The following is an 11644-nucleotide window of genomic DNA, read 5'->3' on the forward strand; positions in this document are numbered from 1 at the left end:
CACGCTGGCTACTAGACTCAGGAACAACTTATAGGATGTGTTTGAATTAAAAAATTTACAATTGAGTTTAGGATTCAACTAAGATTAGCAAATTGAGGTTAGAAAAAAAGTTAGTTAATATAATGTGATTTATATATGGATGTCTTTTTTTAAAAGTCCGTTAGATAAACATAACTTTGTTTGAATGATTTGATTCAAAAGTTAGTTAAGATATTTAATAATAAAAATAAACATAATTTTTTTGTATGTATATTTTTTATTAATTTAAAAGTAAAAAATAATAAATTTACAATTACAATTAATAAGTAAAAAAATCTTAAATATTCAATAATAAAAAGCTAAAATAAATTCATAAATTACAAAATATTTAATTGATATGATCTACAAATTAATCTCATGGTATTGTTTTATGATAATTGAAATTTATTAGAAAATTATTTGAAAGAGAATTTACCAAAATGAGCTAAGTTTTAAGTATATAATACCTAGTCATGATTTTTTTTAAAAGAAAAATAATTGGGTTGTGGTAATAGTAATAGTAATAAGGTTAAGTAGGATTAAAAAATATTTTGTTTTCCCACTAAAAAGATTTTTAATCATCTAAATATTGAGAGTTATGTTTACAAGTGAAGTTTACTCCTTTGGATTTTATGGGAGCATTAAGAAATGATAGCAAATTATGAAGAGATGATTTGATTATTTATGAAATCATGAAATATTATTTTTGAAATTATGTGAGAATTATATACTAAAAAAAGAAAATTAAGAAAAGAACATTTAACAAGAAGAAGTGGAAAAATGGCAGGACCCAGCCCCCTTCACCTTCCCATTTTCATTTCATTATTCCCATAGCCTCATCTTCGAGCATGTGTTAGCTTTGTCCTTTCATTAGGAGCTTTCAAGATCTTCTATGTTTCATTTCGACGGAGGAGGTGCAGGACAGGAGCCACACTTCGAAGTAGGGACAGCAGCACTGCAACTCAGTGTGAGCAACACACACGGTGGAGATCGAGTGTCGGTGGTGGTGACTGTGATCTCTCATCAGATTCGGTAGACTTGGGAGAGTGATGGGCAAGCCGGAGCAACCATGGGAACGGCAATGAAGAAGGAGGCTTGAGACAACATGGCTGGGGTAGATCCTTAGATAGCAGATAAAGAAGAGAGAGAATAAAAATTCAAAAAGCATTTAAGCTCTCAACAGTCATCTACCCAACGCACTATTGATGAAAAAGCCAGATGAATGAACTTTGTTAAAAACACTGGTTGGGATCCTAACTATGGTTGATTTTTTTTTTTTTATCCAAACATGATAAATTCAACGTTTAACATCCCAACTTAAGTTAGAGCTATCCCAACAAGTTAGGATTCAATCCAAACATGCACATAACGTAGTTTGTAATGTAGTCTGTAACTGATAATGGACCAAAGATGACGGGATTTCAAAATGTTGGGCACCTTAAATATCTTCGGGTCCAACACGAGTGCGGAGTGTTTGAGAATTAACATGAATGTATTGCGCTTCCTAAATTGTTGCGTTTATGGTTTTTATGTTTTCCGTATTTTTAGTTTTAGTCTTCGAGTTCCATTTTTTCTGTTTTGTTCTAGTTCATGTTTCTTGGGCCGCATATATTATACGTTGTTAGCCCAGTTGTACGTTTAGCCCAAGTGGCTTGTTCGATTCAAAGTGTTTTCAGACAAGTTAGTTTTCCATTACTTTAAAGGAAGAGTATGTTCATATGAGATATATATATATGTATGTATGTATGTATGTATGTATGTATTTATTTTGTCCCACAAACTATTTTTTCTACTTCCGTGACCACTTGTATGATTAAAATAATTACCGAATTAGGGAAGACACACAAAAGGGACAAGCATGGATGCAGGGAAAAACCACTCGAGAGCATCATCTTTTCGCAAGAGTTGCATGTGTTGAAGTGGGTGTTCCAGAGTTGGCGTATCAGAACTAATGATATGACTAATTGACTATAATTATTTTATTTTGGTTAGCAGCAAAGAGTTATTCCTAATTCCCTATCATTTCATTACGTGAAGTTAGGAGAGAACAAATGAGAATCACAATTCTGAAAATATTAACCTAATGATGATAGTTAGGATCTCCAATAAATTTTTCTAAAAGATAGATTGCAGTTATTGATCTAGACTGTTGTCAATTAAAAAATTTTAAATGTATCTGAATTGCTCATTAAAATTACTTTTTTGTTGACATAAAACACCCACTATTTTGGGTTCATTTCACATCAAGCTAAAAAAATTTGGGAGAATAGCATCCAAGAACTTGCCAAAAAATTTATCCTTAGATAAGAACTAATAAGAAGTCTCAATTGAAAAAAAAAAAAGTCAATATTTTTATTTTAATAATAAATTTAGTATTTGTTCTCATCTGCAAATAAATTTCTTGCCATGTTTTTAGATATAATTTCCTCAAAGAACTTTAACAAGAGCGCATGTGAGTCCAAGTCAAGTTAAGTCGGGATCTTTTTGGGTGAAAATTCTACTAATAATAATATTGCATTTTCAAAATTCAAACTCTAAATCTCTTGTTGAGTTAGTATTACTCTTTTGCTAGCTAGTTGAACGAAGCATATGTTAGTATTATTGATTTAAGAAATTATTAAATTCCTGATAATTTTGGAGGGAAAAGAGGGTGGGGTAGTCTCGGATAAAAAGAAAAGTCAGATAGACTGAGATAAGGAAAGTAAAGTAGTGAGTCACAAAGATAGTTGAGAGACCCGCCACTACCATTGTCGTCCATGAAAGAGACAACCCAACAGCCGTCCCTTGTGATCTATCATGATCAGAGACCCGAATCCTCTTTCTCCCTCTCTTTTCACATACTTTCACAAGAATCTAGTATCCATACACTTGCATGATGTATGTATATGAATGTATGATTTTTAATATGAAACTAAACGCCCACGTATTACATTAATATTGCAAGTGCGAAAAAATGGAGTAGTAAATAGCAAAAAGATTTTGACAAGGGTGAGCTATCAACCATGAATTAGCATCTTATCTTGATTGTTAAGTTCAAATATAAGTGAATTTAAACCAATGTATTGAGTTTGAAAACTAATATATAATAAAAAAAAATAGACACAAACTTAAACTGAGTTTGGGATAAGAAGTAGTATCATTTCACTGTTCTTTGCTCATTTATTATTTTTCCTCATTTTCTGGTGATCGCTTCTCATTCTTAATATTGATATAATTATATAATGTTTGTACCATGCACTGGATCAATTATGAGCTACTACTCCAGTCGTTTTTAATAGGCACATTCTAAAAGAAATAAATATTCTTTATTAATTACAAGTAACTTAAAAGGTATTAATTAAGTTTTTTTAAAAAATATTTCTCCTATATATGATAAAAGATCAAACCTACACGTTGTTTTTTTTTTTCATTTTTTTGATTTGTTAATGAGTCTACTTCCTTTTTTTTTTAAGAGAATTAATCTGTTTTCTTTTCATATGAATGATATTTGGCTAAATTTTTATTTTGAGCTACATGACTTTCATTCATTTTATTTCAACTAATTTTGGGAGCCTAATCTAAACCCTCCATTTTGGGATAAATTGTATTGTTAATGACCTTTTAACTAATTTGTCTGCATTTATTATATGGATTTGGGAGCACTGTTTTAATTTGGAATGAGATGAGATATTCCTTGTACTAAAAAAAAAAAATCCTTTATTTGATTCATAATGTAAGAAAGTGCCACGACAGGACACAATAATTGGCTCCAAAGCTAGCTACCACTGTCGGTGCAGTTGAATCGGTCCAAGTCGTCTTCTTAAGTCTTAACAATTAATCCCTCGTCTCTGAGATATGAACAACCTTTTTTAAAAAAAAATCTGTATATCATTTATTTTTATACAAATATATATAATTTTTTTAATTTTTAATTCTAATTATCAATGTATTTTATAATAATTGAGAGATAAATTTATTCAAGAATATATTTTAATAAAGAAGGGGGTAAAATAGAAAAAACAAATGTTTATATGTAGGCTAAGTTGTTTATATTTTAGATGAAAGGAGTAAAGGTGAAAGTTGACTCTTATTCCTCCTTGAGTCTTCCCATTGGCATCTAGACAATGTGCCTTTAAAAGCTATACAATTAGCTGCCATAGCACAAAAGCATTCCTTTTCCTTTTCTTTTTCTTCTTCCCGAGAAAGTAATCACGATGGTGCTGAAGCAGCTGTTCCTTGTTATACTGTTAGCAGCAGCCGCCATGGCAGCAGCTCATGAAGCTCTATCCCTTGATGGATGTCCCGACAAGTGCGGAGATGCGGACATTCCATATCCGTTTGGTGTCGGGGTACAACGTGGTACTTCTCGAAACTGTTTCTTGGATCACTCGTTCAATCTCACTTGCAACAGCTCCTCGTCCACGTTATACTTCGAAAACTACCCAGTTTCTAACATATCCCTCCAACAAGGTCAAATGGACATTTTGACGCCTGTCTCCAAGCAGTGTAACGGAGATTACAATGATTCCTATACTAATCTTTACACCAAAGATTTCACCATTTCCAGCACCCGAAACAAGTTCGTAACTGTTGGCTGCGACGCTTTGAGCTTCATTGAATTCACCAACAACAACAACTTCCATTGTAACAGCGGCTGCGTGTCGTTATGTGACGAACTGCAATCTCATCAAAACAAGACTAACGATGGAACTTGTTCGGGGATTGGGTGTTGCCAATTGAATATTCCTGTGGGATTCAATAGCATCAGTTTGGGTGCATCTTTTCGCGCATTCGAAAGTACCCCGGTGTCGCCAGTCAACAACTGTACTTATGCTTTTGTTGTCAAAGATGATGGGTTTAACTTCTCCTTTAATTATCTGGATAACTTTCCCAATGATAGCGTCCCACTCGTCCTAAATTGGAGTGTGTCAAATGGTACGTGTCAAACTGCTTCTACTAACTATACCACAGACTATGCCTGCAAAAACAACACAGATTGTGTGAATTCTACCGACGGAATTGGGTACAATTGCAAATGCAAACCTGGCTTTCAAGGAAATCCATACCATCCACACGGATGTTACGGTAATTCCATATGTAATTCCAATATTTCTTTTATGACCATTTTCTCTTAATTATACTCTCTCTTATCCTATTTTATAAGATATTTTTATGGGTGGTTTGACATTTTAAAATATAAGATGTTTGAAGGGTTAACAATCATTCGATTTAATAAAACGACTGTTAGAGAATTTGCCATATCTAAAATATTAAAAAAGTATTAATTTTTAAATTTTAGAAAGGAACAGTGTATGTGAGGACTATTTTAATAATGAGGATAAATTGTATTGAATTTTTTTTGAAGAGGAACATATTTTGATAGTTTTTAAATATCAATGAAATTTAACTGCTGTTATTGAGACACTCATTGAGTGAGTGAACATCACTCACCAAATCCAAATTAATAATTATTAATCTAATATTACCATTCTTCATTATTTCACACTCAAATAAAATTTTCCTTCTCTTATTAATAAAATATATTTTTAAAAGTTTATAACAAAATTAAAATCATAAAATGTATTTAATAAACTATACTATTGATATATGTAACTTTGTCAAAAAAAAATGTCTTTAAATTGGGAGAGAAGGAGTTTATAAAACACTTTTAAAATTAATTCAGTATCTTAAAATATAAGACAAAAATAAGGTTTCATTAATTATTACTTATTATAATATTACCTTCCCTCTTTATTATGTTCTCTCTGTTTAATGTTTTACAAATAAAATTATATTAAATATAGGATATTTTTAAAAATTTATATTTATACTTAAAAAAATAAGATTACAATATATAATTATTAATAAAATTTATTAATATGCATAATTTATTAAATACTAAAATATATTGATCCCCCTCAATTTTGCTAAAATTACATAAACCTCTTGTTTATTTTTAAAACCTACACTTCATTTCAATCATTGACACCATTAGAAATATTTCTTAAATATTCTAAAATATTTAATTTTTTTATTGATAATTTTGTCATCTCTCCCAATTTTTTTGAAAAAAATTTAAATAATTAAGATTGTTAATATTTAAATAAATAATTTAATTTTTTTTAATATTAATGATATTAAAAAACATAAACATAAACATAAATCATATTGAGCAATTTATTATGTTAAATTCTTATTTCATAATTTTCTTATAAAAATATTTTTTAAATATTTTGAATTAATTGTTTGAATATTATTTTAACTAATTTATGTATTTAATTTTAAAAAAATACTAGATAAATACATTTACATAATAAAATTTTTAAAATATAAATGAAAAAGTAAAAAAATATATGCTTTAAATTTTTTTGGGAAATTTGAATTATTTTTTGACAATATATATTTAAATGGGGGTATTTTGGTCAAATATATGTATCCTAACGGTCAACTAAAAATAAAACATTAAAAATAGAAAAAATATTTGTATTTTGTAATTATTCATACTACAGGAGGTTTATATAGGTTTTAACAGTAAAGAAAATATCACAAAAATATCACATATAAGTTCCACACAAGAAAATTAATTACTATAAGGTCCATTAATAATTGAATTAAGACCATTGAATGTTGCCAATGGCTCTAATTCAATTATTATTAATTGATCTTGTAATAATTAATTTTTTATGTGAAACTTTAATGTAATTCTCTTAAAAATAAAAGAGAGATATCTATAATTAAGATAAAATGGAAGGAAATAGTTACTTTCCCTCACATTGCACCTCAAAATACCATTGAAAGTTGCACTATTTACAACTCTTTATGAAAAATTCCACTTCTACTAACTTTTACTTCCTTTAATCCTATTTATAAATTACTTCTAATATGTTTTATTGGAATTAAGAAAGACTTTAAATTTCATTAATTCTGTTTTAAAATTTAATAAATTTTCACTTCTACTCCTATTAGAGCAAAAATAATTATTATTAATAATTTTTAATGAGGGAAAAAAAGTAAAATTGAACATAAAAAATAGTGAAGGACCCTATAAATTGTAGGACCAAAATTAATCTTCTCTCCATAATATAAATAGGATTTGGGGAGTATTTATATTCGCCCATCGATATTATTTATTTATTATTAATACTGATACTCTTTTCTTAATTTCAGATGTTAATGAGTGCGAAACCATCAATGAATGCACTATGCCAAATCAATGCCACAATTATGATGGTAACTATAGTTGTTCTTGTCCACATGGATACAAAGGTGACGGCTACAAAAATGGAACAGGCTGCACTCCATCATATATCTTTATTCTTATTGCTTTAGGTGAGAATATCATCAACGACTCTGGCTCTACTGTTTTAGTTTTTAAAATTTTTTTGGGAATCAGTTATAACAAAAAAATTTCATCATGAAACACTTTTAACAATGCTGGCATACCTAGAAGTACTAATGTAGTCTCTGTCTGTTTGAGCTCCATATATCCCAATTATTTATTCTCATATTATTCAAAGCCCGGTTTTTATTATTAAAAGGATGATTCATAATGGATTTTGGATTAGAAGAGATAAGTATAAACAAACAGAAGATCATATAGTAATCTTTACTAAAAGTCAACAATATTCAAAAGATTTTCCCTCCTCAAAATCATATGTCAGACTACATTATATATTGCTTGCAGGTGTTAGTGTAGCTTTGTTGGTTGTCTTCACACTAATCTCCACATTATGTTGGGCACAAAAGCGAAGAACTTTGAAGCAAATCAGACGAAGAAATTTCGAGCAAAATGGAGGCAACATGTTGCTACAACAATTTTCACAACAACATAAGTACACTGAGAGGACCAAAATATTTACAGAAGTTGAGCTTAAGAATGTCACAAACAACTTTGATGAAGGCAGAATCCTTGGTCGTGGTGGACAAGGCATAGTTTATAAGGGCATATTACAGGACAACACTTCTATTGCCATTAAGAAGTCCAAACTAGGAGGGGATCCTAGACAAATTAAGGATTTTATCAATGAAGTATCTATACTTTCTCAAATTAATCATCGGAATGTGGTTAAACTTTTAGGATGTTGCCTTGAAACTGAAGTCCCTTTGTTAGTATATGAGTTTGTTGACAATGGCACTCTTCTTGATCACATTGATCCTTTGAAGAATGAGTTTTCTATTTCATGGGAGACTCGATTAAGGATAGCTGCAGAGACTGCTGAGGCTATTTCATATTTACACTCTTATGCTTCCATTCCAATTATTCATCGAGATATCAAATCTACTAACATACTTTTAGACCATAATCTCACAGCTAAGGTGTCTGATTTTGGAGCTTCAAGAATTGTTTCTCTTGATGAAACTCAAGTTACCACTATGATACAAGGAACTCTTGGATACTTGGATCCAGAATACCTCCAGACAGGTCAATTGAATGAGAAGAGTGATGTTTACAGCTTTGGAGTTGTGCTTGTGGAGCTACTCACGGGGGAAAAAGCAGTTCAATTTAGTAGGCCAGAACAAACAAATTTGACCATGTACTTTGTGTCTTCAATGAAAGAAGATCACCTGTGGGAAATTCTTGACAAACAAGTGTTAGATCAAAAGAATATAGGACAATTGAAGGAAGTAGTGTAACAGCCCTCCTGGGTCACCACTGCCTCTCCAGGGTCTTTTCCCAGGCGCTGGACAACACACATGTCACCACATGATTGCCGGCTTTCCCACTGGTGGTACAGTGGTTATTCCTCACCCCACCCTCACGGGGGTCTTTTGGAACCTCCCCAGACTCGAACCTCCAACCTCTACCACCTTAACAAAGTTGAGGCTAAGTCTGGTACCATTGGGTCAACTTGACTCAATGGTACCAGACTTAGCCTCAACTTTGTTAAGGTAGTAGAGGTTGGAGGTTCGAGTCTGGGGAGGTTCCAAAAGACCCCCGTGAGGGTGGGGTGAGGAATAACCACTGTACCACCAGTGGGAAAACCGGCAATCATGTGGTGACATGTGTGTTGTCCAGCGCCTGGGAAAAGACCCTGGAGAGGCAGTGGTGACCCAGGAGGGCTGTTACATAAAAGGCGCCTTTTATGTAACAGCCCTCCTGGGTCACCACTGCCTCTCCAGGGTCTTTTCCCAGGCGCTGGACACTTCCCTCTCACAAGGTAATGCCGGCTTTCACCCAGGTGGTACTGGGCTTATTCCTCACCCCACCCTCACGGGGGTCTTTTGGAACCTCCCCAGACTCGAACCTCCAACCTCTACCACCTTAACGAAGTTGAGGCGAAGTCTGGTACCATTGAGTCACTCAATGGTACCAGACTTAGCCTCAACTTTGTTAAGGTGGTAGAGGTTGGAGGTTCGAGTCTGGGGAGGTTCCAAAAGACCCCCGTGAGGGTGGGGTGAGGAATAACCACTGTACCACCAGTGGGAAAGCCGGCAATCATGTGGTGACATGTGTGTTGTCCAGCGCCTGGGAAAAGACCCTGGAGAGGCAGTGGTGACCCAGGAGGGCTGTTACATAAAAGGCGCCTTTTATGTAACAGTACGGAGCCACCCCTTGGGTCTCGACTCGGTACTGGACTCTGGCCCATCACTGGACTAAAGCCGACTTTCCCACAGGTGGTACTGTGGTTATTCCTCACCACTGCCTCTCCAGGGTCTTTTGGAACCTCCCCAGACTCGAACCTCCAACCTCTACCACCTTAATGAAGTTGAGGCGAAGTCTGGTACCATTGAACCAAGTTGGTTCAATGGTACCAGACTTCGCCTCAACTTCATTAAGGTGGTAGAGGTTGGAGGTTCGAGTCTGGGGAGGTTCCAAAAGACCCTGGAGAGGCAGTGGTGAGGAATAACCACAGTACCACCTGTGGGAAAGTCGGCTTTAGTCCAGTGATGGGCCAGAGTCCAGTACCGAGTGGAGACCCAAGGGGTGGCTCCGTACTGTTACAAGTAGCCTCATTAGCATTAAGGTGTATTAGAGTGAAAGGAGAGGAGAGGCCTACTATGAAGGAAGTAGCAAGGGAGCTATGTGGTCTGATGGCCATGGAAATACATCCTTGGGCGAAGGGTGAAAATCTTATGCCAGAAGAAAGTGAATACTTACTTGGCCATGTGCCTAATGTGGATGGAGAAATTGGTGCTAGTAGTTCAGCTTTCCATGATAGCATGCAAAAGGAGATAATTGCATTAGAGATTGCAGATGGACGATGATGATTAATTTGGTATCCATATAGGTTGTTTTTCTATCCTTATACTTTCGTAGTTTTTGCTTGTTGTATGTTTGAAGCACCTTTTGATAGATGTTGCGATTATGTATGTATTCAATTGGTTGGATTTCAAAGCATTATATAGTTGTTTAAGGTAATTTTTTGTTCACTCATACAAACTTGCTAGCTAGCTACACTATGTCAGCAAATAAAAATGTTTGTTGGTTTGGATGATTTGTCAAGCCTTTTTTGAATATTTTTAGAAAACCATAATTTTGATTTCATAATTGATCATTTGAACATGTAATAGTGGTGTTTTGATATATTTTTACAAAACCATGATCTTAACCTCTAAAATTGATTATTATTAAATTTGTATCCAAACAGGTACTCTGGGCCTGTTTGAATATTCATTAGAAAAAAATAATTATAAAAAAATTGATTAATAGATTGATTATATTATATGGTGTAATTGATTTATAAAATTGATTCTAAGCAAAATTGAAAATTAAATTAGGTAAAACCATGATTTTATGAAAACATATCCAAACACCCTATTACATGTCAAAATCAATTATAGATTCAAAATCAATTATGAACGCAAAATCATGATTTTCTTAAAAATATTCAAACACATCTATACATGCCAAAATCAATTACAAACTCAAAATTACAGCTATTTTATAAGCTTTTATTACCTTCTTTTCAATTCATATTTTTTAAAAAATTATCTAAAAATCATATAAACTATTCTATAAATCATGTTTTTGAGTTTGTAATTGATTTTGACATGTGCAAGGGTATTTGAATTAAAGAAAATTATAGTATTAAATTCTTAATTGATTTTCTGATGTATAATGGATATTTGAATATTTTTAAAAAACATGATTTTTATTTTATAATTAATTTTAACCTGTAATATGAGTTTATATATATATATATTCACGAAACCATGATGATTGTTCGTATCCAAACTGGCACAAGAGAAGGGTAAAAAAAACAGAAGAAGAAGAAAGAAACATTAATGATTTACTTCTTCCTCCACGTGTTGGAGGAAAGCGACTTGGTTTGTACAAATGACAATGGAATCTTCACCACCGTCACCGATGGGTTCGTCTCAAGTGTTAATTGCCTCCTCTGCCTCCTTCCCCACAACTTCTGCCCAGCTCTCTTTGTATCTTGTATGGATGATAAGTTATAAAAGGTACCATTTGACTCAAAATTTTAAATTTGAAGCTTATCTGATGATTGTTTAATATGATAGTTGCAGCCATGGCAGCACCTGAAAGCTGCCCTTACCTGTTGCGCCAACAAATGCGTAGATATAGACATTCCATAGGGTCATCAAATGGCGGCTCGGCTCAAACACCCAGAGGCAGAAGGTTGATCTAAAATATAAATTGCAGTAATTAATGCAGACTGTTGGCAATTTAAGAAATTTAAAT

The 11644-nt window shown here is 32.9% G+C and overlaps 1 protein-coding gene across 1 annotated transcript; it reads left to right on the plus strand.

The window, feature by feature from the left end:
• The first annotated feature begins 4199 nt into the window (after positions 1-4199).
• LOC129312843 (putative wall-associated receptor kinase-like 16) lies at positions 4200-10390 on the plus strand. The gene is made up of 5 exons (XM_054955595.1): positions 4200-5082; positions 7165-7326; positions 7682-8622; positions 8827-8830; positions 9947-10390. Exons 1-5 carry the CDS (start codon positions 4212-4214, stop codon positions 10201-10203), a joined length of 2235 nt encoding a protein of 744 aa, XP_054811570.1. The 5' UTR covers positions 4200-4211; the 3' UTR covers positions 10204-10390.
• The last annotated feature ends 1254 nt before the right edge of the window (positions 10391-11644 follow it).

Source organism: Prosopis cineraria, unplaced genomic scaffold (genome assembly GCF_029017545.1).
Source record: "Prosopis cineraria cultivar Desert tree isolate PC_DT_omini unplaced genomic scaffold, ASM2901754v1 PC6, whole genome shotgun sequence".
In the NCBI taxonomy this organism is placed as follows: domain Eukaryota; kingdom Viridiplantae; phylum Streptophyta; class Magnoliopsida; order Fabales; family Fabaceae; genus Prosopis; species Prosopis cineraria.

Coding starts and splice junctions, on each gene's coding strand:
- LOC129312843 (XM_054955595.1), top strand. CDS start 4,212: ATGGTGCTGAAGCAGCTGTTCCTTGTTATACTGTTAGCAGCAGCCGCC. Junction 5,083..7,164: donor CCATCCACACGGATGTTACG/GTAATTCCATAT, acceptor TCTTAATTTCAG/ATGTTAATGAGTGCGAAACC. Junction 7,327..7,681: donor CTTTATTCTTATTGCTTTAG/GTGAGAATATCA, acceptor TATTGCTTGCAG/GTGTTAGTGTAGCTTTGTTG.